This window comes from Diplotaxodon limnothrissa, linkage group LG7 (assembly GCF_057381915.1).
Source record: "Diplotaxodon limnothrissa isolate DT_005_m linkage group LG7, D_limnothrissa_male_GT1.1, whole genome shotgun sequence".
In the NCBI taxonomy this organism is placed as follows: Eukaryota; Metazoa; Chordata; class Actinopteri; order Cichliformes; family Cichlidae; genus Diplotaxodon; species Diplotaxodon limnothrissa.
This window is the reverse complement of record NC_140602.1, coordinates 8,395,768-8,421,589: the sequence shown is the minus strand read 5'-3', so window position 1 is coordinate 8,421,589 and position 25,822 is coordinate 8,395,768. Positions and strand designations below refer to the sequence as shown.

General features: G+C 40.4%; 1 protein-coding gene across 7 annotated transcripts; it reads right to left on the bottom strand.

Moving 5' to 3' along the window:
- Positions 1-763: 763 nt before the first annotated feature.
- ppfibp1b (PPFIA binding protein 1b) lies at positions 764-25,658 on the bottom strand. Of its 7 annotated transcripts, XM_085359110.1 has the most exons (28): positions 25,471-25,658; positions 19,537-19,618; positions 17,949-18,154; positions 17,002-17,091; positions 15,980-16,093; positions 15,508-15,639; positions 14,682-14,774; positions 12,028-12,120; positions 11,235-11,352; positions 11,092-11,136; positions 9,627-9,688; positions 9,133-9,217; positions 8,657-8,856; positions 8,183-8,280; positions 7,298-7,358; positions 6,905-7,079; positions 6,441-6,473; positions 5,741-5,882; positions 5,531-5,662; positions 5,185-5,335; positions 4,944-5,055; positions 4,735-4,823; positions 3,464-3,586; positions 3,232-3,357; positions 2,957-3,145; positions 2,216-2,380; positions 2,056-2,121; positions 764-1,972 (listed from the first exon to the last, which is right to left on the bottom strand). In XM_085359110.1, the coding sequence occupies exons 2-28, from the start codon at positions 19,598-19,600 to the stop codon at positions 1,889-1,891; spliced, it is 3,048 nt and encodes a 1,015-aa protein (XP_085215236.1). In that variant the 5' UTR covers positions 19,601-19,618; positions 25,471-25,658; the 3' UTR covers positions 764-1,888. The 7 variants fall into 7 exon arrangements, with proteins under 7 accessions (XP_085215236.1, XP_085215230.1, XP_085215232.1 ...); XM_085359104.1 differs by lacking the exon at positions 12,028-12,120 and having other exon boundaries at positions 8,717-8,856; XM_085359106.1 differs by lacking the exon at positions 12,028-12,120 and having other exon boundaries at positions 6,905-7,076; positions 8,717-8,856.
- Positions 25,659-25,822: the final 164 nt, after the last annotated feature.

The window sequence follows — 25,822 nt, the reverse complement described above, 5'->3', positions numbered from 1 at the left end:
ATGTAAGGTGAAATGTAAATCTGGGGAAAGGCAGTGGTCTGTGACTTGAACACAAGGGGGGTGTACTGAGCTGTCAAACAGCAGAAAATGTTTTCTCAGAAATGAAAGCCTCTGTGCTTTAAAATTCACCAAGATGCTAATATTAAAAGTTAACGGCCTAGATTAAATTTAGCTTTATGGAAAAATGTAGCTGTCCTGGTTTACCTCAGAGCAGGAGCATGCATATTTGTTAACTATGTCAGCATGTCCTGTAGAGTGACCACATGTCAACAGCATTATTATAGTAGGTTACATTGTAGTGGTGTGATGTATTATCACCAGTACAGAGGTGTCAGCAGGGGCCGATGGGTGCATCTCACCACTGAACACAGACTTTTGTGCAGAACTGTAGAAAGGCTGTACTGTGCATGTATGAACGTGTGGAGACATGACAGGAAGAAATGAGAGGAGAGCCAGACAGACTAGACAAAAGAAATAAATCTGAGAAAGACTGAAAAAAAGAAGCAGAAATAAAAGAGTTCGAGACTTCGAGTTCTCGATTACACACAGAAGACACATCTCATAAGTTTAGTGAGTGTTCTGTCATTTAGCGCCACAGCAGTTCACACATCTAAACTCAGCAGCATTCAGATTCTGTGCCACCTCACAGCGATAAACAATTAATGTCAGGCCTGGATGCTGTAAAGGGTAAACTCCAGAACCGAGTGCTAAAGGGGAACAACCATTCTCGGTCTCTTTGTGACAATAGAATTGAGGCTCAATAAATAAAAGTCTTTGTGGAGGATTTAATTGTTGAACAAAACACAGAAATCCTGATTACAGAGCAGCAATTTCCTAATGTTGTAAACCTGCTCAACATTTGGCAATAAAACCCTTTCTGATTCTGAGTTGTGTAGAGCACATTTTGTCATCTCCAATTATCGGTCAACATTATCGACCAACATTAGAGAGTTCTTGCGTCCCCGACGCTTGAAAAAAATCTGACATTGTGACAGGTGTGGATTTAATTTCTTCAAAGAAAACAAACATATTTAAATTACTTTATTGATTTATTAATTGCATAAGTGTACAAAAAGGACATCTTTTCAGGGAAGGTGGAGAGCTGCAGAGGGCATTATCGCTTTGAGAAAACCAGACGTTTCCTTGCAGCACAACATTTCCCCAGAAATAACTGCAGGTTTCCATTAAAAATCCTTTTTTGGTAAAAACAATGATGAGTTCTTATATGACTGTGTTGCAGTTTCAAAACATGCAGCGAGATTCTTGCTTTATACTGTATATGCACATTTGTAAATGTATAAGTGACAGAATAATATTTAAAGACTGTTCTCATTTCTTTAGCAGGGTTCAGTTGTGTAGAAAACATAGCAGCTGTTTGAGGGTTTTTTTCTTTATAACTTCAAAATGGAAACAGTCTCAACACATCACTTCTAGTCCAACTCTTTCTTCTAGCATTGCCACAGTCAAAAGGCAATTTAAAAGTCATATATTAAATCTATATAGGCATTTTCTAGATGTTTTTTATTTTTTGCTGGTTTTCACTTCAGTTAAAACAGGAAGGTACCCGAATAGAACACAGAAATAATATCTCCAGAAACCAGCTGGCAGGCAAACAGTGGTGTTATCCTACATGTTCCCTCTGACATCAGTCGGGAGTAATGAAGACTAAGTTCAGGAGTGAAAGTGGCCTCTGGACCGAAGGCTTCAACATTTAAAAATCAACTAGAAAGACACGACGCTAATACTTTTGGCTCTTCTTTGAATGTAACACTAAAAATGAGGAAAATGTGGGAGCATTCTTGTTTTTTTGTTGAGACGTGTGTGTGCAAGTGGAGAGGGTTGGCACAGAGTTTCATTCACAGCAGGATCAGGTCTGATGCTGACAGCCTCATGCGTTGGAGTCGTCGTCGGTTACGCTGGGGTTCGGAGAATTGGAGATCTCTTTGAAGAGTTCGTCGTCTTTCAGCATGCTCTGGTAAATGAGAGAAAAGCATTAAGTTTACTATCAGAAGCCGTGGAAACAATAATCAGTGAGTAATTGTTCCTGGTTCTCACCGTCAGATTCTGAATGCCCTCAGAGAAAGCACCAATCTGTCTCACGGTTCCCTCAGAGTCCTCCATCTGTGAGCAGAAAGCAATAGAGCACAAATTTAATATGACTTTTTTTTTTTTTAAATTAAGCAAATCATTAATGAATGCTGAAGAATATGCTCACCTGTTCTAGCCGGTCGAGGTCATCTTCATAGATTTGGAGCTCGAAGCCTTTTTGGAAGCTCCGACCCTTTGGCATCTCCACGTCCATCGGACACACATACTCCTCGTTCTCTTCCTGCTTTTTCTTCCTCAGACTGCCAAAATTACCGAATGATAGTTTCTTTGGCTGGTGTGAACCAGAGAGAGAGGACAGGTAAGTACTACATACATTCGCACAGGAACGCACACATACCAACCTCTGATTTAGAAAAAACACAAAAAGGTCATCATATTTGATCAGTGAGTTTTTGAGACCTCTGCATCATCAGTGTCATTTTTCCTCCTGGAATAAATTGCACAATAAAATTTTAAGTAATATGTTGCACAAAAATGCCAGATGGAGCAAAAAGGATACGAACTAAAAATCATATGCAAACTGATATAAACTGATATCACAAGATTTAAACAAAACAAACAAAAACTTTGTTGAATTTTCTGGCAATGATTTTATGGTTACAAGGTTTTGATGCCAGTTTTAGTGACTTAAAATTCCTTTAAATTAATGTGTAGGCACATTTAATTTCCATGAGAAACTAAACTTTAATATCACTTTGTCAAATCAAATCTCTCAACTTGTTACCCATTTAAAGAGAATACACAGGAAAAAGCATTTCCAACATATTTTCCTTGTAAGTACTCTGAGAAGTAATTGTAGTACTTGTAGTAAGAGAGGACGGTCTGTCTGTGGGAACTCGTGCTTTACCTTGACCTTAGTGGTTGCAGTAAGCAAAGTGTAGTCTGGGTTTTCGAGACACTCCTGTTTGAGCTGCTGGGCCTCTGAACCAATGAGCAGGTTGAAATGTGTGGCAAGGTGGCGCCGCAGCAGAGTCTTGTTGGGGGGGATGTTCAGCAGCAAAGCCATCGTCTCCACATTGAACCGTGGCTCCAGAACCTGAGCGGGAATTTGGTGTATTAGGAGCGGACACAACCCAGGACAGCGTCTGCTCTTCCAGGGAAATTAGCAACTAACTCTCTCACCATCAGGCCCCCATGGACGCCGCTGCCTCTCAGGTTGGGAGCATATTCAGCGAGATCCACAGACCTCAGCCACTCCATCACCCTGTGGTTGGTCCACTGGGAAATCTCTGCCGGTGAAATGTTGTTCTACAGACACAAAGTACAAACCACAAGCACAGTGTGTTCACACATACTCATAGCTATGTAAAGTCAGTGGGCCGAGCAGCAGAACAGGCTGTTAAAGCGAGCACACCTCGTCTGACGGCCGGCGACGGAGGCAGTTAGGCTCATAGTTGTTGAGTCGGAGGACTTGAATAGCTCTCTTGATGCTGAGGTGATGCAGAACGCTGCCCACCTTCAGGGAAAGCAGGTCATCCTGTTGGACAAAAAAAGATATCAGTGATTTGCTCTAAGATTGACTAAACTGTGATTGTTATCCTTAAAAACACAAGACATCAGAGCTTAAAGAGGATCAGAGAGCCAGTGCTGAAATACAAATACCTGAGAGGGTGAATCTGGGATTAGAGAGGAAACTTTATTTTTATCATGCCAGGTCACTTCTGACTGATACATCAGAGCTAACTCATGCTGCACATCTTACCTGTTCCTGTGAAACATTGTTTGAAATAACAGATCAGAGCTTTCTAAGAGCAGAGCATACCAACCAATCAGTTCTCTGGGAGAATAATTAAAATAGATGCCATGAAGTTCAGTTAACACACTGTAAAGGGGGTCTTACTGCCTTTCCCAGAGCACTGAGGCGCTATTTGCTGTAAATGTTCTTTACTTAAGGCCAAGGTTATGGAAGCTCCTCAAACTTCTGAGAAAATAACTGAAAATTGAGAAACTAACTTGAAATTTGAAGTTGTTAACTTGAATTTTTGACTTACCAATGGCAAAGATTACGCTTTTTTCAACACCAGGATTAAAGAGTGAGACTAAAAATGTGCCATAAGAAGAGGGTACATTTAAGAATGAGTATTAAAGCTTACTTACCTTGAGGGAGCACCATGAGGGCCAAGTGAGAAAATGCACAAACCAAACATTTTTAGTTTGCGTCTGCACTGTTCTTTTCAGAAGTTGACTACATTTTGTATGGACATTTTTCCTTTTCAAGCTTTTAATTATTTGGCTGTTAAATGTTGTGAAACGAGCTGTTGTTTGTGAACGTAAGGAGGGTTTAGTCCGCTGTGAGGCAAAACAGAAGAGTTGGAAGAGAAATTCTCTTGGTCTTTTTTTCCATAACGTGATATGAAAAGAAATGTATGTATGCAAAGAAGTATTGTTGCTATTGACCTCTCCATCCACTGGTGTAAGTGCTCAGGGTCTATGTAAAATAAATTAGACTTCTTTAATCCTCCTAATAAAAACATATTCCTGGTTTATTAAACTTGCTTTGTAGTGAGGCTTCCATCACCACTGGAGCTCTGTGCAGTAACACTAACATGAGGTGACACTAGAGTCATCAGCCCAGCTTATCCACAGGGTCTGTGAGGGGAGTGAATGTCTCCTATCGGCACTCACCACAGTCATGTAGTGCAGCATGCGACCGTCCACTCTTCCCTCATCAAACTGGGTCTTATACTGAGGCAGGCCGATGTCATCCAGCCATCCTGAGAAGAGGCAGAGAGAATTACATCAATTATTAACTCGAGTAGAACATCAAGTAAAACATCACAAACATAAAAAACTGACCAACCGACTCATATCTTCAACTAGCAGCTGGTACTTACTTGTCACCCAGTTGTAGTCCAGCTTTCCCTTATTGTCCTCCTCCTCTGAGCCGAGGGCCTGAAGAGCCAGCTGGAGCTTCTTTCTGTGCAGCGGGTGTTTGATGCCCAGCTCCTAAACGTTCCACAAGTTTGGATTAAACATACAACATTCCCCAGTTACTACACAGGAAGTTGAGGGCAGGAATACTTTGCTTTTCTTCCAGTGTTGGTAAACTTATTAAATTCTTCTGCTTCATCGCACCCTCTCCAGGTCCAGCTGCGAGGCCTGTAGCAGCGTCTGTCCAGAGGAGATCCACGCGCGAGCCATGTTTACATAAAGACCAAGACCCTGCTCCTGCAGCCAGTCGCACACCTGATCCTTCGGCCAGCGTGCAAAGGGAGCGTCTACGTCACTACACAAGAAAAGAGAAGAGTCAACAATGAAATAGGCATGCAGACACGCCCCTGTGGACGTAGATCAGTTGTAGTACATGCACTTGTTACATCTTTATTATTCAAACAAACACTACATTCACTGTACAACACAGATTCAAAACAGGGAAACCACATTGTGACTTTCATTATTCATGCTGAATGCACTGACTCACTTGTTGACCCTTTGAAGATCACGAGACCAACCCAGTCTGGGTCCTGCTGTGGCACGCACTCCTCCTCGCTTGAACTCACCCTCTGGTAGATTGTCATCCAAGTTAAATGTGGTAGACTGGCTCCTTTTTAACCTGAACAATAAGACATTAAAGTTAAATACTTAAAAAAAGAACACTCAGAGGGAGGATGTTTACAGGTTTTCTACTCACTTCCCAAAGAGCTTTTTTATTCCTTTGGATTTTTTTCTGCTTTCTGGAGTAGTGGGGAGCGTGTGTGTGCTGTCACTGTTATTCGACCTCTGTGGCAGCCCTGCCAGATCGAGATGGTCCGTACCCTGTCGTTCTGTTTCAGCTGTGCAAACAAATGCCAGCAGATCAGCATCAGCATCATGAGGATAAGGCAGACAGAGCTGCTGCACAGGGTCAGTGCAAAGAGCCAGAATACACTGAGACAGGCACATGAGGACTCCGGAGAGGTCACTGTGAGCAAAGCGATACGCTCTCTAGAATGGCATGCATGCAGACACTGTTCACTGCCTGAGAAAAGGATTGTTACTTTGTTTTAGATTTAGTTGGAAGGTCTTTGAGAGCCGTTTAAATTATTTTATCGAATAATCTGGATCTCAGCACAGCTTTGTGCTCGGGGAAAGCTTTAAAAGAAACAAAGGAGTGTAGGCAAAAACATGCAGGAACATGGCAAAATCTACGTACACTACAGCACACTCAACATACACAGGTACAGAAGTTTGTGCAACAAAGAACAGAGACAAAGTACTGGAGCTATTAAACTAAAAAAAGATGTCAGTGAAGTGAATGGATGAGATCAGAAATTGCAGACAGAAATATTCAGCAGTTTGCTTTCTCTGGACAACTAGTGCAACTCTACCGTGACTTGTGATCTATACTGTACCTAGCATAGGCGCACTCGCACTCCTGCTGCGGTCTTCATGTGTTACAAAGAGCACAACACACAGGACAGGGTCCAACAGAAAAGAACAAGAGGCCAGAAATTATGAGTGAAATAATAATGGGATTGGGGAGATGGGATGCAGATATACAAGTGTACAACACACACACACACACACACACACACACACACACACACACACACACACACACACACACACAAAAAAATATAAAAAGCACATAGACAGGACGAAGGACAAACACCAGCCCAGAAACACAGTTCCATAATTAAACTGGGACCACAGCCTGTGGGCTGTAAATTATGGTCTTGGTCCATAGTGTACTCCATGGGTGTGTCTTGGGGGGGAGAAAAAATGTGAAGAAACTCTCACCATGTAGTGGGTTAAAAGCTGAACAAAGCACATTTCCACTAACTCCATGATCTCAAATCATTCCGTTTGCACTCACCAAGGCTTGGACTACTGGTCGTCTTCTTGCCTCCGCGGATCTTGAAGAAACCTTTTCCAAAAGACGACCGAGCCTTTCTCGAGCCAAAGGGATCGTCCTCTACGGTGGCAGGTAAGGTGGCTGAAGGATTTATGGGTGGCTTTTCACTGATGCTACCGATCTCCTCACTTGTCTTCTGAGAGTACAAAAACATTGCTTGTATACAGATTCTGTACTTCCATATACTAAATGCCAGAAAAACTAAAATGAAAGACAATTCAAATGTGAAAGGAAAAAAATGGGTAAGGCTGGAAAAAGCAGTTTGAGGTAAATTAGTGGGGGAGAAAAAAAAAAAAAAATCACAATAGACAGAATCAGTCTTCAGTTTTTAGCCAACGTCATTTCTGCCCATACCTGCTCAGTTTTGCTCCCATCCAGGTGATCCTGAGTCACAGTCTTTGTGTTCTCTTGACTGCTGAAAGCACAACGCAAATCACTTTAAACATTATACTTTACTTAGCAGTGCGAGTCTACAGGACATTATTAACCACACGTAGATACTTCCCGACACACCATCTGCAGGAAATGGACAAAACATGTGTCAGGACTACAGCAGCATCTGTCAAGTGAATGGTTTAGTCGATCCTAATATGTTATGTCTTTATACTTCTGTACTAACAAGCATGCAAACATGCATTCACAATAAAATAAATAATACTAAGGAGATGACCAATCCTTAACAATAATCACACTCCTTTCTCCTTCCTTGAATGCACAATACCATGTCTTATACTTATTAAATGCTCCATTGTGTTCATTTTGCAGTGGAGTGTGACAGGAAATTAGATGAGAACAAGCACTCAGTGACACGTCAAACACGTGGTGCAACGCCACATGGACTGCCCCGGATCATTTAAATATATACGCACATTAAACAGCATGCTTCACTGCTCTTACCACAATTTACAGTGTAAATTTACACTTTATTTATAGCGTAAATTGCAGTGAGAGCTTCCAATACTCTGAGATTTTAATGTGAAAATATGTAATTCCTGGCAAGTTACAGCATTGTAATATAAATACAAGACACATGCAGGCAGAATGAGCACCATTTCACTGTGTTTGTCAGTGAAGAATATGAAAGAGATTCCACTAGGATTGGTGGTTTTCCATGTTTGGATTTGCTGTTTGTTTGGTTCTTTGGTGTCTAGTGTTCTCCGGTTATTTGTTTTTTAATTTGTAAATTAAAAATATTGTTAAAATAAAAACAAAGTCATGTATAACACATAAAATCTTTACCTTTCTGCATCTGCCGGTTCAGATTCTGACACTCTCTCTGGATCAGACGGGCTGGGTGAAGGCGAGGGCTCTTCACTTAGTCTACTGGGGCTTTCCATCTGAGTCGGGGTCAGAAAGACAAAAGAAGATTTAAATGCAATAAAACTGTGACTTAAAAACTCTACAGAGTCCCTGAGAACAGTCTAAATCTGCATACAGAGATCTGACAAAAGATGTTATTCAACTAATTGGTTGTCCAGCTCTTCAACACTCATTTCCAAAGGAGTGAAATTAATGTGAAGTTTTTGTGAGAGTGAGTGTTTTACTGAGCACTTTAGAGTTTAATGATATGTGAAGTCGCTCCAGGGGAGGAAAAACAGTAAAAGTAAAATTAAAAATATCTCATGTTCTCTGCTATTTAAATAGTGATACCATGGGTGCCAGTTTAGCTTAGTGGGTGAACAGGCAACCGCATGCCACATGACTGAGACGCACCGACCAAGTTTGAGACCGACCCGTGGCCCTTTGCAGCATCTCCTCTCCCTCTCCACAAACCTCATCTGGGCTTTTCCCTCTCAGTTGTTCAGCATCTGTGCCTTCTTGTTTTTCTGACTCCACAGACGGAGAGCTAGCTGGGACTGTGGTGCATCCATCACCAGAACTCTCAATGTGCTCATTATCGTTTGTCTTTGTTTCTGTAATGGACCAAAATATAAAATCAAATTATTTAACACATGATCCTGTTTACAAGATGTAGGAAGTAGGTCAAAAGTTTTCACACACAAGACTATACAAACAACAAGGGGAAAAGGCAAGCAACCCAGGGATAGATGAAGGGTCTGTGTGGCAGCTAAAGCTTAAAATGCATTATTTTAGCACATCATTAATGTCAGTTTTTAAATCCTGTGAATCAAATTTTATGTAAATTTGTCAAAATACTTAAATTTTTAGATTGTAAGTCTGAGTCTAACCTTTCTTTCCCTGCACGGACATCACCATGTCTTGAACTTTCTTGTACCGCAGCAGTGACTGTTTCAGTTCTTCAATTTTACGATCCTGCAAAGGAAAAGGTAAAGAAAAAGAAAAATGAGGTCAGTTTTTCCCCCCCGGAGCAGCTTTGGGTAGCTGGTATGTGATACAAGGTGAATCCTAGTTCATAGGTGTCAAACTCTGTGGGCCAAACCAAATTTGGCCCACGAAGCCATACCAAATTACTATTAGAGCTGGCTTACTGGTATTATACAGCTAATATATATATTGTTTAGTATTAAGCTTTGCTTGTTCCATATTCAGTTTTTCAGCAAAACTTGTTTGAGTCCGTAAGAAAAGATTCATTCTTATATCTGGAGGAAGATTTTTTTTTTTCAATAAATATTAATGTTAGCCCGCGACTTTGTTCCAGTTTTGAATTTTGGCCCACTGTGTATTTGAGTTTGACACCCCTGTCCTAGTTGGTCACATGTACCTTTTCTTCATTTGCTGCCATCAAAGACTCCACTGCCTTCTTCATCCTCTGGACTTCCACATCTAGAGAGGGAGAAAAAGATTACTGAAAGAGTTCCTGGTGTGAAGTCTGAGGGTGTTAAAATGTGAGGATATGTAAAATTTAACATACAGGATGCAACATTACAGGCTGTCAGTCCAGCAACATCACGGCCACACTGCTTTTTAGAAACCAAACGTACACACAGTGTTGGTGTGAGCGGGTGTTTCACATGTTAACCTTTGCTCAAACATTTCCACTTTTCAACACACTGATACACACTCTGTTAGCGGTCCCTTTCAGTGCTTGTGTATTTTGGCATACCTCAGCCTTTTCTACCAGTTTCCCTTCTTTCTTCACAGCCACCCTTTCACCTAGAACATTTCTGATACTTCAGAAAACAGATGGATGAACAGAACTTTTTTTGTCCTCCACTTGTTCAGTTTCCTCATTTTTCTTTTTAAGTTCACACTGCAAATTATGCTTATATCTCTCAAACTGTTATTGTTGGCAGTGAAACAAAAGGCCAAAACTTTGAAATAAATCTACTCAAGGATGACTACAAAGAAAATCCTTCTTCTGGAGTGAACCTAATAGAAAAGCTGCAGAATGACCTCAAGAAACTCATTCATACTGAAACATTTTGAGAATCTGGCTGAGCAGAAGCAGTCCTAAGGATAAACTGTCAAAAAAAACCCATGCCTGTTAAACATTACACTGGTCTGGTCTACAGCTACAAATGTTTATTCAAGGTTACTTCTACCCAAGAAAAGTTTGACTAGTTATTAAACTCGGGGGCCTCGCTTATTTTTCCTCACCTGCACTGTAAATGTTTAAAAGGTATGCTCAAGACATGAAGGTAGCTTGTGTTTTTGCTTTAGTCAATAGGATTCTTAAAATGGACACTTGTAATTTGTACTTCAATATAGAGAATCATGGAGAGTGTGTGCTGTGCATGAAAAATGAAACTGTTCTATACAGATGAATGTAGAGTATAGTATATATAACTGATGGGAAAGTGGACATTTATTAAGACAGCTGTACATGAAAGATACTGAAAAGCACAACAGCAGGACAGGTTAGCAGGGTGCGCACACACGCACACACAGGTTGCTGGTGAAGAGAGGTAGGTGATTAACGTTGGAAGACATGAGTCAGAAGGTGGAGTAAGCAGTCTGAATGGTCACAACAAACAGTTCATTCTTCATTCCTGCTAAAAAACACAAGGCAAACTGTTCTCGTTGCTGTTGTAGCCGGGCATTAAAAATTAGTGACAAGATTCGTGCCATTAAAAAAAAAAGTTGAGATGTGGCGCGCTGTGGTTGGGTACTAGCACTGGAACTGGTTATAATGGACAAGCAGAGTTCAGATGGCTCATGCTCGTTCATGCAAATAGGGGTGGAGGTGAGTGCAATAATAAAATCACAGACATAAAAACCCCCCTTACGTTTTTCTTTCAGCCTCTTTCTAAGAGTTTCATCTGGATGAGAGACTAAACAGGACAAGAAATTATAAAGTAAAAACTTGCTCCAAATAAACATCAGGAATGCTGATCTTCAGCGAGGCGTGTGATCTGTCTGGTTTCCCCACCTCTGTCTGTGGGCTCTGCACCGTTCAAGCCGATGGCCTTGAAGCCCGTCTCGTCCTGCAGTCTCCTCATCTCTCCGTCTTTGCCCTCCAGCTGCCGCCTCAGTATGGCTAGCTCCTCCTGTTCACCAGGGGACAACAGTGAGAAGATTTTACCACCTCCCCCACTCCCAGTCCAAACAAACCACAATACAGGGGTTCACAGAGGATGACATGGCACACAGGCTGCAGGAGGGTAACGAGTATGAGGAGGGTGATAAGCACTGATCTCTGGAAGTGTTTGGATATTATTAAATATGCAAGCCATTTCCAAAAAGAAAACACCAACATGTTTAAATGACCAAAGCAGGAGTCAAGCACAGAGATATATCTTGTACATGTTATAATAGAGTGGATTAAAAAAAAAAGGAAATGAGTGGGACAATTGTAGAGAGGGACAGGAAAGAAGAACTCTGCCAACTCAACAAAAGCCCAGAATTAAAGCATACTTGTGGTTTAAAAATTAGCATTTGCTAAAATTGGTGCCTAGTAAATGCAGACTTAAGGAAGTGGTGTTTCTGATTGCACTTGACTTAACCATGCATTATAGCAAAATGCAGTGATGCGTGGTTAAGTAAATTATTTGCAAAAATACATACATTTTTGAGCGTGAAAACAGAATCTAACCAGATTTAATCGTTTTATGCCTCAAAAATTAAAAAAGAAGAAGAAGAAGAAGAAGAAGAGGTGCCAAAGGGAGAGGTCAAAAAACCATAATCATACAGCAAGCACAACAGTCATCCTGGGAAAAGCCGACCTTCATCGCCTGGAGTTTGTGCTCTTTCCTCTGTTTCTCATACTGCATCTGGCCCATTTTGATTTTCAGGCTAGAAAGCTTGGCCATTAGTGACTAGCAGTAAAGAGACAAGCCACGGAAAGAAGAAGAAAACAGAAATGGGAAGGAGAGAAGATAAAAAGAGATCAAGAAATGTTGAATATCTAAATTTCCAGGAAAATGACCACTAAAGCAGATTAAAAGTAGGCGCCGCAACAAACAACAAAACCCCCAAACAACACGCAGTTACTACATGCAGTTCAAGAAGCATAAGATAGAAAACATCCAAAGCAATCATCTGGAAAATTCTAGTAAGCAGAGTCACTCCTTCACCTTTTCTAACTTCAGCATATAAAAGGGTGGTGGCAGTCTGATAGTCAGCTGGCCTTCACCTAGTTTAGTTTAGCTTTTTGTGTTCTTGGTTAACTTCTCTTTTCAAACTGTAAAACAAACAATTTTCTTGTCTGTGTTGTAACAATTAAGGGTCCATTTGATATTTGAACTTGTTTCATTTTGCAACCAAAACCTAAATTCACAGCATTCAAACAGCCACGAGAATCTCTGAATGAGAAGGAAAAAAAATCCTAAAAAACATGAAGAAATCTCAGATGTTGTTAATGGAATTGGATTAAGAAGCAAAAGGGTGACAAACTCTTTGTGACCAGGAGAGAGGGGAAAAAAACCAAACAAAAAACAAAAACATGGTGGTTAGTAACCCCCCAGCCTCTGACTGACCACCTTCAAAGCAATTGCATCAGTTACCTGGCAGAAGGCAACTATACTCCAAATAACTGCAGTCCTTCTCAGACAATTTGGTAAAGGTTTGTCAATATGTCATCTAATTCATAACACCCCATTACACTGCAATCAATCAGAGTCACTGTTCCAGTGAGTGCAAATCATCTACGATGAGCCTTTTTGCAATAGAGGACTCAAGTCAATGGTTGCATTGTGGTTATATCCCACATAAAAAGGAAGGCTGCTGACCACCAATGTCATTTTGAAGAAGCTAAATCACCATCCTGCAGCAGTGTGGCACCATTTGTGGAGGAACTATGAAATTTCTGTTTCAAATTTATGATGTTCTGGCTGGACCCTGAATATAAATAAATTTTTTGATGTAAAATTCTGTGTACGTAGACAGCAACAGATTGGCCACATATGTCAACAGATTTGCAATTTTTGCAGATTAATCACAAACACATTGCAAGTACAAAACAATTTCAAAAAGTCAGAACTCCTATGGACAGAAAGTCCATAGGAGGTGTAGAAGTGGCAGAAGCTTTTCGCTTCAGTGGTCTCAGAATCTCCTCTCTGCTTTTCAAAGATGATGTGATTAAGCTGGCTTTATCAGATGATGGCCTCCAGCTCACACTAGAGCAGTTTGGAGCAGAGTGTGAAGCAGTGGGAATGAGAAGCAGCACTTCCAAATCTGAGGCCATTGTCCTCAGGCGGAAAAGGGTGGAATGCCCACTCCGGGTCAGGGATGAATTCCTGCCCCAAAGGGGGAGTTTAAGTATCTCGGGGTCTTGTTCACGAGGAAGGAGAGAATTGAGTGGGAGATCGACAGATAGATTGGTGCTCTGGGTGCAGTGACACGGATGCTGTGCGGGTCCATCGTGGTGAAGAGAGAGCTGAGCATGAATGTAAAGCTCTCAATTTACCTATGGTCACAAGCTTTGGGTAGTGACTGAAAGAACGAGATCGCAGATACAAGGGGCAGAAAAATTAGCTTTTACTGAGTGGCTGGCCTCTTCTTAGAGATAAGGTGAGGAGTTCAGCCATCCGGGAGACACTTAGATTAGAGCCGCTGCTCCTCCATGTTGAAAGGAGCCAGTTGAGGTGGCTTGGGCATCTTACTAGGATCTCTCTTGGGCGCCTCCTGGGTGAGCCATCCGCCACCTGGAGGAGGTCCCAGGGCAGATGCAGGACATGCTGGAGACATATCTCTCAGCTGGCCTGGCAACACCTTGGTATTTCCCTGAAAAGGCTGGAGGAGTTAGCCAGGGAGAGGGAGGTCTGGGCTTCTCTGCTTAGGCTGCTGCTCCAATAGTGTAACAGAGCCCCGGATAAACGAAAGAAAACATATAGATGGATGAATAGATTGCATTCAGTTTCCCCCCTCCCCTTCAGATTTTACACAGCATCTGAACTTTTTAGGAATTGGGGTTGTAAATGCCAACTCAACCTCATTTCAATTTAAAACCGACACTGTATTATCACCATTTTGATCCATCAAAGCCGCTCTGCAAATGCCAACTGACTGTGACTGATTACAGTCCTCGTCCACATCTGCAAAGGAACCATTTCCAAGGCAACAAGATCCCAAGCTCATTGCATAGTTGCAAAAATTCTGGCTGTGCTGTGGTCTCAAACCACTGCTTTCCCTACTGTGACTACAGCATAATACTATACAAATAGCAGCTGAAATGGTTGCATGAATAACTTTATCCAGGTAACAAGAGATGTACAGATATTATATATTTTTTAAAGGGCATAAAAGAACAAAAGAACAGCCGTTAAGTATTGACTTTAAACAGAATGGTGGATTTTGGCTGTTTAAAAAAAAAAAAAAAAGGGTAAAACTAGTCTTTAAGATACATAAACAGCCAGTAAAGTGCTCTGGGATGACTCACCTTAGTGGATTTAAGTTTCTTTTCATACTGTAGTTTTTCAGTCTCCAGTTCAGTCAGTCTGTACCGCAGCTCATTAATTTCAAGAATCAAATCCTGACAAAAGAAAAAAAAAAGAAAAAAAAAAAAGAACAGGTCACACCTTAAATACTGAAGGATAATTTTTGTCCTCTAGATAAAATTTTAACTCTAAGATTCCAAAATGAAATTTAAGTGAATAATTTTAACATCTCATTAACTGCTCCCATCTTGCAAATGTGACTTGTATCAGCACAAAGTTCTATAAAGTGACTACAAATGCATTTGAAAGCAGCAAATCAGTGCTTCCAAGCAGCAGCAGTGATAAAATGAGAGGAAGCTGCTTGTAGAAAAGAAGTGATTTATGTGCTGTGAGGCGGAACACAGACAGCAGCTTTTTGTTCCAGCGGGGTGGAAGAGATGGCCGCGCTGCTACAACAAGACCATGACGTGTTTGAAAGCTTTCCAGACATTCTGCTCAGTCTATCTGGGAAGCAGAGACCTTCCCATCTCTAGTAAACAAATGACTGACAACATCTTTATAAAAATCTTGTCTAATAAAGTAACAAAAAAAAAATCCAATTAATATTACAATAATGTGGGTATACCGTCAATGGCTAGTTTAGCAAACACTAACAACAAGAAATAAAAATGACTTTGAGACTGATAATAAGACGGGATCCTCTCTCCCCCAGGTTTAAGACAAAATAAATGAGTGTTTCATTATTGTTGAGTCTGTGTGTGTCTGTGTGTCTGTGTGCGTTAAGTGAGATAGAAAAGAAACATTCAGAAACAAAGAGGATTAGTTCACCTCACTGTCCCTAAATCCGTCATCAAAGTCAAGCCTCTCGTTTTTCATACTGTTGAGTTTCAGCTTAAGGTTGGACACTTCAGACATAAGCTCAAGCTTCTGAGTCTCCAGAGCAGTTCTACACAGAAGCTCCTGTAATAGCAAACAAACAATCTGTGTAAACAACACTGGTAGTACAGGCATTATTGTGTAAAAGTGGAGACACAAAAAAGTCATCTGCAAAACCTCAATGATTAACAGTTTTAACAAGACGCCCCTGTTACACCCACTTATAAACTTAGCACAGCAGTGCACACAGTAGATGTTTACTTGACAGGAGGGCGTGAACTCAGCTCTTCCAGTTGAGAGTCAGTACCACCCAAACACATCTGCACCATATGTCCATTTGCACCTTTCACTACTGGGGGGCTTTGGTTTGGGAATAGCCTTCCCGTCCTCAGAGTGTAAGACAAACACACAAACACACACAGACCTGTTGCAGCATCTCCTCTGTGGCGTTGAGCTTCTCCCTGTGCTCATCCAAACACAAGTCCAGATCACGAATCTTCTCCCCCTGAGCCTCAACCTGGTCTGTCAGTACACTCACCTGCATGAACACAAGGTAACACATTTTAGAAAGGACAGCAAAGCCTGATATTAAACAAACCAAGGGCCAAGTTATTAAAGAACATGATGAGCCAAAGTTATCCGTTCCACTCTTTGTACTATTATAGATTTTTAAGAGTTTTAAGTCAGAAGAGAAATCTCTCTTAGTGCGTCAGGGGTGGCGGCAGCTGTAGAATCATGCAATCAACATATACAGATACCCTGCTCCTAAAAACATTGAGGGCGAGAACTAAACAAATCTGATCACAGTTCAAGTGCAATAAAACTTTTGCATGTGGGGCACAAACACAAGCAAGCTTTGAAACCTCCAGTTAGGTTTTACAATGTTTCAGTTCCTTTCCAGATCCTGGAGAGTCCACCCGTAGCTGGATAAATTATACAAACACTGACTAATAATTACATTAGTAACCATTTTCCACCCCAGGGAAATTCATTAAAAATCAACAAACAAAAATGAATTCAATAATAAAACATTATGTGAACTATTATTCAGAAATTCACAGTTTCTTGAAGTTTTCAGAGCTGCAGCAGATTTATTGAGTTTGTTAAGGACGTCAGGCTGTGCTCCATTTTCACCTTTTAACTCTGTGTTGGTTTAAGTATTTTCTTAAGTAAAACAATATTTATCAGTAAGTGTTTTTTGTGTGTCAAACCCCTGACCTAATTTTTAGAGCTTCAAGCATTCTTTCAATGCTTGATGTTGCTAGGTTACAAAAATGATTTCTCCCCCGCCATTGTTTACAGTGTTGATAACACAAGTCCTGCCCTTTCTTGTTTTTGACTGGTCGATGAGAGGGACAAGTAACATTAATGAGCTTCACAGGAGTTTTACAGAAAATAGACGGTGGAGGAGATGGTAAAATTATGGAATTACTGCTAGGCAGGTACCTGAAGCACAAGAGACTCCTTATCACTCTCTAGTCGTGAAAGCCTCTCCTGGTAATGGTCACCTCCACCCAATGAAATGTGTCCGTTAGACTGGGGAGAGAAAAATAAATTATTAGAAGAACTCTACTGAGCCATTTGCAAGGGTATGATAATGTATTCCTACGCTTTAAAGACAAAACCTCAAGTCTTTGATGTCTACTAATGTTCTCAGCTGAAATTCAAAGTGCCTGAGCAGCTACACCACTTCACCCAGCACAAATAAAACCTTACATGGTTGAAATGGAGAGCTCACATTCAGACTGCTGTACACAGAGTGGGTTACAGCATTACACAAAAACTCTCACTGGCCTGCAGCCAGTCACTGCTCTGATTCCCAAGAAGTCTGTGCGTTTCTTGCTGCATGCACATCAACTGTGACACCAACACAGCTAATCCATCTTGGATTCCATGGGAACTCAGCAGAACAGGACAATTGTTCTGCGTTTTTTCGCTTAGCAAACAAGCCATTTGTGGACTTGGATACAAGACTGTTTGGCCACACTGTTCTGTATTAATACAGCTTTAATTTGGCACACGCAACAATCAGAATCAAACCAGCTGTGCTACAGTTTGTTTGAAGGACTTCATGCCCAGCCATCACAGGAGAAACTCCTTCCATGATTTTTTTTTATTATTAGTCCTTTATTTATCCAAGTAAAAAAATCTCATTGAGATTAAAAATCTCATTTCCAAGCGAGACCTGGCAAGATTACACAACTTGCACTGATTTCAAAAACAGAAAATGCAACACGAGCGCTACAACGGTTTACCCTGAGGCTACACTTTTCTGGATGGCAGAAGAGCAAAAAGTGGTCTGTTTGCTTCAATTTCTAAAGACCTGCTAATAAACTTTATCTCTTTCCATGAATCCAACTGATATTTCTAACATCCACAAGTAAGGGTCTTACCATGTGACCGTGGAGCCACTCAACAAGGCTGTCAGCTGTGGAGTCGGGGATCTGGCATCGTAGACTCTCCCTTTCCTCCGAGTCCATCAACTCTAGGACACTTCTTAGGTCTTCCAAAAGGTGAAGCGCTCGCAAACTACCCATAAAAGGTGACGTAGGCGACTGGCAGTCAAACAAACCATTGGAGTAGTCTATAGCTTTGGAACCTGAGACAAAAGAATCACAACAGGAATAAATATGAGGATAAAATTAGTCCAGAGACAGACTGCAGTGTCATCTTATGCTGCATGTGATGTTTGTTGACAAGCTTTAGTGAGTAAAAGTTCTCATCTGCTAGATTACAGAGGACATCAATCATTTTGTGGCTCAGGCACTAACAGTAATTGAAGAGCACAATATAATTTTCCAAAATGTTGGGATGCTGTGTAAAATGTAATCACATTATTTAAAGCCAACACTGAATACACAATTTATAAAAAATGCTGAAACGGAATAACTGTCAAAGTGTATGTTTAAAAAAAAAAAAGTTATTTCATAAAGGTTGGAACAGGCATGTTTACCACTGTGTTGCATCACCTCTTTTTCTAGCAACATTTTAAGCCTTCTGATGAGGACAAAAGGCTGGCAAAGTCACAAATGTTCCATCCTTACAACAGGTTGGGCTCTCTTTGACAGATTTTCTGGACCCTCCTTATAGACCTTTGCTACTTTAATTAAAGTAGAATCTGGTTTGGCATAATCTTGCTAACATAATCAAAGATCTTAAAGACATTGTCTGGATGGCAGAATACATTACAATTAAGCTGCAGCATCAATAGCACCTTTACAGAATTGCATGTTACCCATGTCACAAGCACTAATACACCCCATCACATCAATACTGATTGATCAGACTAAAGAACTTTTTTTTTCTCTCGACTTTTCACCAGTTCATGTCAAATGATGTCATGCCAAGTCATTTGTGTTAAATTAGTGATAACATGAATGACTTCCTGAGATTTGTTTTTATTCAGAATTTAGACAGTGACACCACCTTTTGGAAATACAGTTGTGCACACTATAGGTATCACATTTCTAAAAATTATAACACCGCACTATCTGGGCATAGACCCACTGCGGGGGGAAGGGATATGGAGAGAAATGTAATGCATATAGGTGACTGGATGAGATTTATATAGGTAAAAAAATAAATAAATAAATAAAAAAGGACCCCCCCCCCCAAAAAAAAAAAAGTTTAATGATGCTATCAGATTGACCTTTTTCACTTGGATTCTTTTATTGTTAAATACGTGGGGTGGGGCATTAACTTTTCCCAGCTTTTAAAAGGGGTAGAAAAAGTTTAAGAACCACTGGTTTAGAGTTACACAGACTCAAAGTGCAAAGAATAAAGGCTAGATAGAGCACAAGATATCACATGACAGCTTGAATGTCAGCTGTGCAACAAGCCATAACAAGACACCAGATAAGGGCTTATCAATGTTGACTCAACCTGGAAGACCCGCAGAGACTTTTGTTGCTTTAGGCTTTCACGAGTACTAAAAGTCATGGTAAAATATTGCGCTGATGCTTTTTAATGGGAGAGGTTTACCTGCTATAATTCCATCCATCTGCTCAAGAGCAGCAGCCAACATGTCGCTGGCATCAGACATCATCTTCAGTCACTGACAAACCTATAAAGACCAATAAAACCAGTTTAAAGGGTTAGCCCCAAAACACAGTAAATGTTTTAAAACTATTTTTTAAACTACAGTTCAGTTCACATTTCAACTTACAGGTTACAGATTTTTTTATTTTTTCAAACATGCCTGCTCATGAACATAAAAGAAACTTATTGTTATGCATTTCCAGTTCACTGTTGAACAGGATGATTTTTTTAAATGTTACAGCTTTAACCAGGCATACATTTTTAAAAACTTGTTTAAGCCACAAAAAACAAAACGAAACAAAATAAAATTTCCTGATTAGCAGAGGCAAATCAAAATTGTGAGATACCCAGTTGGGATAATGATTACAAATTGTGACTTATGGATGGCAGCAAAGTGGCAGAAACTTAGCGCACTGTGGTGCTGGAAGATAAAAATTGTGTTTTGCTAAGAATTTTGATCTGATGTTATGCATATTTTGATATGCCAGTTGTTTCTGTCACAGCTAACCACATTCATTTTTCACAACTTAAAAAAAAAAAATAAATGAAAATTTTTTATTTTTTTTTAAACTGCAGCCAAATCACTTTTACACATGCGTTGTGTTATGAGGAGGCGGCTAAATCTGATAACACACTGCCTGCTTGGATCAAGGCCTTCTCTGGTTTTTTTAAGAAGTAATTTTGTGTATCATTAAACATTAATTCAGCTGCAATACTGTTGGGTTTCTTTGAGCCATGAGTTTCGAGTCTTTAACAGCTGGTAAAACAACATAATTCTGAGTAGGGTTTGACTGTATAAAAATAAGTCAGTTTTTGCATGGTTATATGATAGCAAGGCATCTCTGGCAGCTTAAAAAAAACAAGACAAAAAACAAACAAAATCAGGTGATTTGTTGAGTTTCTTTAACTTCCTGTTGTTTAACTCTGTGCTGAAGAGTTCTCATGTATATTTTCTAAAACTAATGAATGCCACACATAATATTAAATTAAACCAATATCTAAAACACTGGTGTTCTGAATGTCCTATCAAGAGGACAGTGGGAACTTTGTTTGGATTGAAATAAAGATGCATTTTCGTGTCCCAGTCTTGGAGATTTGCCCAAATAACACAGCAGTCCCTTTCTCCTCTGATGTTCGAAAGACCCTGCTGTATATTTGTACATGTTTAAGCATGCAAATAGAGATGTTCATGTGCACACAAACATCCACTGACACCTCTTCCTTTATTCAGCTACCTTCAATCCTGGGAGTGCCCAGCACTGGGACGTTCCACCAGTTTCAGACTTTATGGAAACCACCCACAGACTGAGCACTGTTATTTAAGCATTTCTGTGGTCACAGTTTCCATTATGTGTAAAAGAAGCATGTACTAAAACACAAGACTCGACACAACACACAGCAGACTGAGAGGAGATGAGCACCCAGCATGCCACTGGTCCACAGTAAAGTGCTGGGTGGTTTCCAGTGTGTGAATGTGTGTGTGAATGGGTGGATGACTGGATATGTAAAGCGCTTTGGGGTCCTTAGGGACTAGTAAAAGCGCTATATAAATACAGGCCATTTACCATTTACCATTCCAACAGTAAAATCCTGAGTGTGTAAAAATGCTTCTCTCAGTAACAACAGTAGCTGCTTACTACACATTTTGCAAAAGACCTGACATTTAGAAAAGGCAGGGCAGAATTCGAGCATTTTACAATGTTTCCATGGAAGGACGAGGGCTGGTATACAAATATTTCTGCACATATATCCATAAATATTTCATGCCTGTGTGTGTAGACACTCCTAAAAAGCAATTGCAACCCCTTTAGGAACCCTGCAAGGGATGACCTTTGAATGGTTGTCAGCTAAAATCTAAACTAAACTGACTAATTGATTAATTATACAAATCATGCTAGTTTATATAAGAATTTGGTTTGCTAATAAGCAGCACAAATTCAAAAGTCAATATAATTTAGAAGCTATAACTAAGAAACAGTTGCCATAATATCAGCTACAGTAGTGTGCAGGGGTACTAATGTACATTTATTTTAATTACACTCTCTTGTTAACACAATTATAACATCAGAGCCATCTTTGGATCCTTGGTTAACATCCTTGCAAGCTTTGTTTCGGCTGCTGTTCATAGCAGTGCATGGTTAAGCTGCTCAATTAACACTTTGACAAAGTTGGATTTCACTCACTTTGCTTTTGCAGGCAGAAAAGCAGTTTAGAAATTAATAAATTAGAACAGCTTTTCAATATTTTAGTCATTAAAAACAGAAAAGTAAAATCTCAGATGTTAAGAGTCTGCTGATAATGTGAATGCTGTTAGCATCATGATGTGAAACCGGAAACAATGGGACAACATCTGCCCATATCTACTGCCAGTGCCGAGTGCTCCCTTATCTATTTAAGCTCCCTCATCTCAGGGATATGATAACCAACAAAGGATTGAGTGGACTGATGAACATCTATCATTCAGCTGATGCCAGTTTACAAAGAGTTCTGCGAAGAGCCAATAAAAATTACCTGCAAACTGGTGGTAAAAAAATGAATAAAAAAATAAAAAAATAAAGTTATTGTCTAATCTGACTGTTTGTGTACTGCAGCAGCTTGGCTCGCTCTTTGAGCTTGTTTTTATGAAGTTCTCTGGGCTAAAGCAAATATAGATGAAATTATTTTATTATACGGAAATGTTTACCTGGCTGCTGGTCTGCTGTTTGATTCCAGGCTCATTACAGTTTTATGGGCATGTGTGCTATTGGTGAGGTTTGTGCAACTTGAGAAAAGAAAAAGGACATCCTGCCAGCACTGCTTGAAATGCATAAACTACAAACAGATTGAGGGAAGGCTTTTATTGAGGCGATATCTCAGCATTTCACAGCAGCCAGCACAGAGTTTGGATCATGATGAGACAAAACTGGAATCCAGACCTGCAGGGCATCCCCTTCAAAAGCCTGAGTCAGCTTTTCTATCACAGCAGAAAAGCAAATATGGGTTAGCACATGGCCTTTAGCAAACATACTTCAAACAGCAGCTCAAGACCAGACATGCTGCTCTGAAACCTGCTAATAAGTGCAAACAGCCTTCTGAGCACTTCCACAGCTTCATCCTGGATGTAGGATGGACACAGCAAAAAGAATTCCTAATTACAGGGACATGCACTCTTTCCTCAAGTCCCAGGAAGCCTCCATGTTGCTTTAGTTATGTGTAAACATAAGATGGTTGTCTAGAAAGCAGCCAAGGTAACAGTCTGTCCCGTTTTTTTTAAAGCTCTGGGACAAGTGATTGTTTTGAATTACAAAATAAGTGTTCATTAAATGTCATAATTTTCCACATTTGAAAGAGACAGGTACATATTATATATGACAAACTGTAACAAAGCCTTATAAACCTAGATTTATAAGGCACTTTTCCTTTATGATGCATGTTAAGCATCTGTCCAAGACTGCCATCAAAGGAGACATCTCAAAATTCCCAATGAGCAAGCATCGCTCTCAAACAGAGTCCCTCTGTCTGCCTGTCTATAAGCACCACTTACACCAGCCATAAGACAAAACAGAGAGCTCTATTGTTCATCATAGTGGTTTGTTTTGACTGAGCTGCATAAGCACACAAAGGCTGGGAGGGAGGGGGAAAAAAAACGGCATTGCAATGCTACAGTTGACACCTGCCTGCATACTCTTTTCAGACTAAAAAGAGCCTCAAAAGTAAACTGAAAGAACATGCAAAAGCAGCTTTGCCCCTTGGTGAAATCAGCCATGTAATTCACAGAGACATGCAGAGAACAATGAATACAGGAGGGAGAGTGGACCACTATAATTGCTTTTCAAATCCTGCAGCTCAGGTCCCTTTAGGCAACATAAACCTACTTCACTGGGTGCTCCCCTAAGAGCTCCGGTACTCGTGGTATAGAAAGAAAATAAAGAATATCTTAATTCCTGAGTTACACGTGACCAGCGAACTATGCTTCAGCACATGCAGCGGCAGCACACAACAAAACAGAAGCCTCTGGCTCATTTTCTTTCACAGATAGTTGCATGTGCCTGTAAAAACTGATAGCAGTCTGTACTGAGATGAATAGCTGTCATGTTAGAAAAGACTAGAAAAGACAAACCAGGCCAAAAATTACACCACAGTTTGTTTTACTTAGTCTGTTTTTATCCAAGTTACGTGGCAATTTCCGTGGACATGACAGCGTAGGCCCACATAATAACACTTTATATGTTTTGACTCATGCAGGCCTTGACTCATTCTTCACCTTTACACAGTTTTTCTATGACAAAAGCCAAACTCCTTTTCTACCACAGACAGAAAACAGTATATTTAGCACAAAATAAGGAATCAACTCACTGCTTTTAATTTAGAAATCAGAAGAGTATCTAAGATATTTATCATACACAAGAGGCAAAAGAAATTCCCAATGTTTTTCCTGAATAAAAGTGGGGTTTTATTGATGTTGCTTTACTTAGCCATAGGCAGTAAACTCCTGTGCCTGCAGGGATTTGGTGTATGTGTGGACACATTTAGAGTATTCATCAGCTACCTGCAGGAATAACCTGCAGCTATTTCCAACATGGCTGAATACCTGGATGCCTGTCTTTACTTTTATACCTCCCGGCAAGAGGTTTGAAAAGTGGACAGGGAATTTTCCTCCATCTTTAGACTGGCTGGAAATAAAATCATGAAAAACCTTAATGGTATTCAAGCAATTAGTGATGTAGCAATGTAAACACAGCTTCCAAAAGGTGGAAATGTAGTTTTTAAGATAAAGTGTTTCATGTGAGAAGGGCTTCCAAGAGCGTTTCCTGCCTGCATGTATGTGCACAGTCGTGGCAGAAGTTCATTTGTGTTGGATGGAATCACACATTCTTTTCGTATTACTCACAAATGCACAACTTGTGTCTTAACTTGACTAAGAAGTCCTTCATCTTCATGCACATGCAATGAAATGCAACACTGAATAATATACATGCCATACAGAAGATTGGTTATGCTGCTGCGAACAACAGTAGGCTTGTTTTTTGGGGAATTTTCCTTAATATAAACTCCTTGCATTTCCTTTTTTGGCTGCAATGCGGTGAAGACAGGAAGATGCTGAAAAGTGACCCCTGGGAGTGTGTGAAGAACAAAGAGCGAAGACCTAAACTGCTTTCAATTAGCATTAAAAAGGGGATTAAGTTAGTAAATCAATGAATTCAAGGAAAAGCACCCAAAATTACTGTTGGCAACATCTGGTTTCCAGACAAGTGTGCTGCTTTCAAGAGCTTTTTTAAAGAAACAAAAAGGCCAAACTATAACACAACAACTGATTAAGTTTTACGTCTCTTAGAGGAACTCCAGAAAGTCTACTTCACATTCGGGGGCAGTTCACGATCACTACTAAAGCTAAATCCCACTAATTCAGCACCTAGGGCAAGGCAAATGAAGCCAAATGAATGTTACTTTAGATACAGATAAAAACACAGAGGGGGAAAGAGGGTAAGAGCAGCCTCAGGCGATGGAAAACAATGGCACAGTGCAGAGATTAGATATGTGGCAGGTCATAAACAGACTTCTTCCAGTTAGCTTCTGTTACATATTTAACGTAAAGCTGAAACATTAACGTTTTGTCTACAGTCGGGTATTTAGGACACTTTGCGTCATTCGTTTCTTACAGTGTTAACGAGTCAGATTTCACTAACACGAGTCAGATTTCACTAACCAGACAAAACCTAACAGCTCGGGGACCTGCTGGTTATAAAAAGTTAGAAAAGTGACCATAAAACGGTAGCTTTGTGAGCCATGCGCGCGCATCTGCGCGAGCCTCAACGGCGGCAGCTTGTTCGGACTAAACGGTAACTTTAGCAGACTACAACAATAAATCACAGCTGTAGCCTCAAGAAGGACGCGTACCCAAACTCTTCTCGAAGAATTTCAGCGCTTCCGTAGTTTCGTCTTCTCGTTTTTTCTGAGAAAAATCCACAAAAGTTGTGTTCTGAACTTCTCCGTGCCCACCAGTACGACCCTGCCGTCCGTGCACATCGCTACGCCATGATGTCGAAGTGACAGGGTCGCTGAAAAACTTTGCATGTCATGGCTGAAAAATCCCACCCCTGCTACAGGCTTGGATTGGCCTGGAATTTAAATGGGAGTCCTGGTGCGTTCACTGTAACGTGCCTAACATAGGAGCTGTGAGTTTTCTGCGGGAGATTCAGTCATCTCCGGTACGGGAAATGATTCAGAGAAACCAGAAACTGTTTGAAAA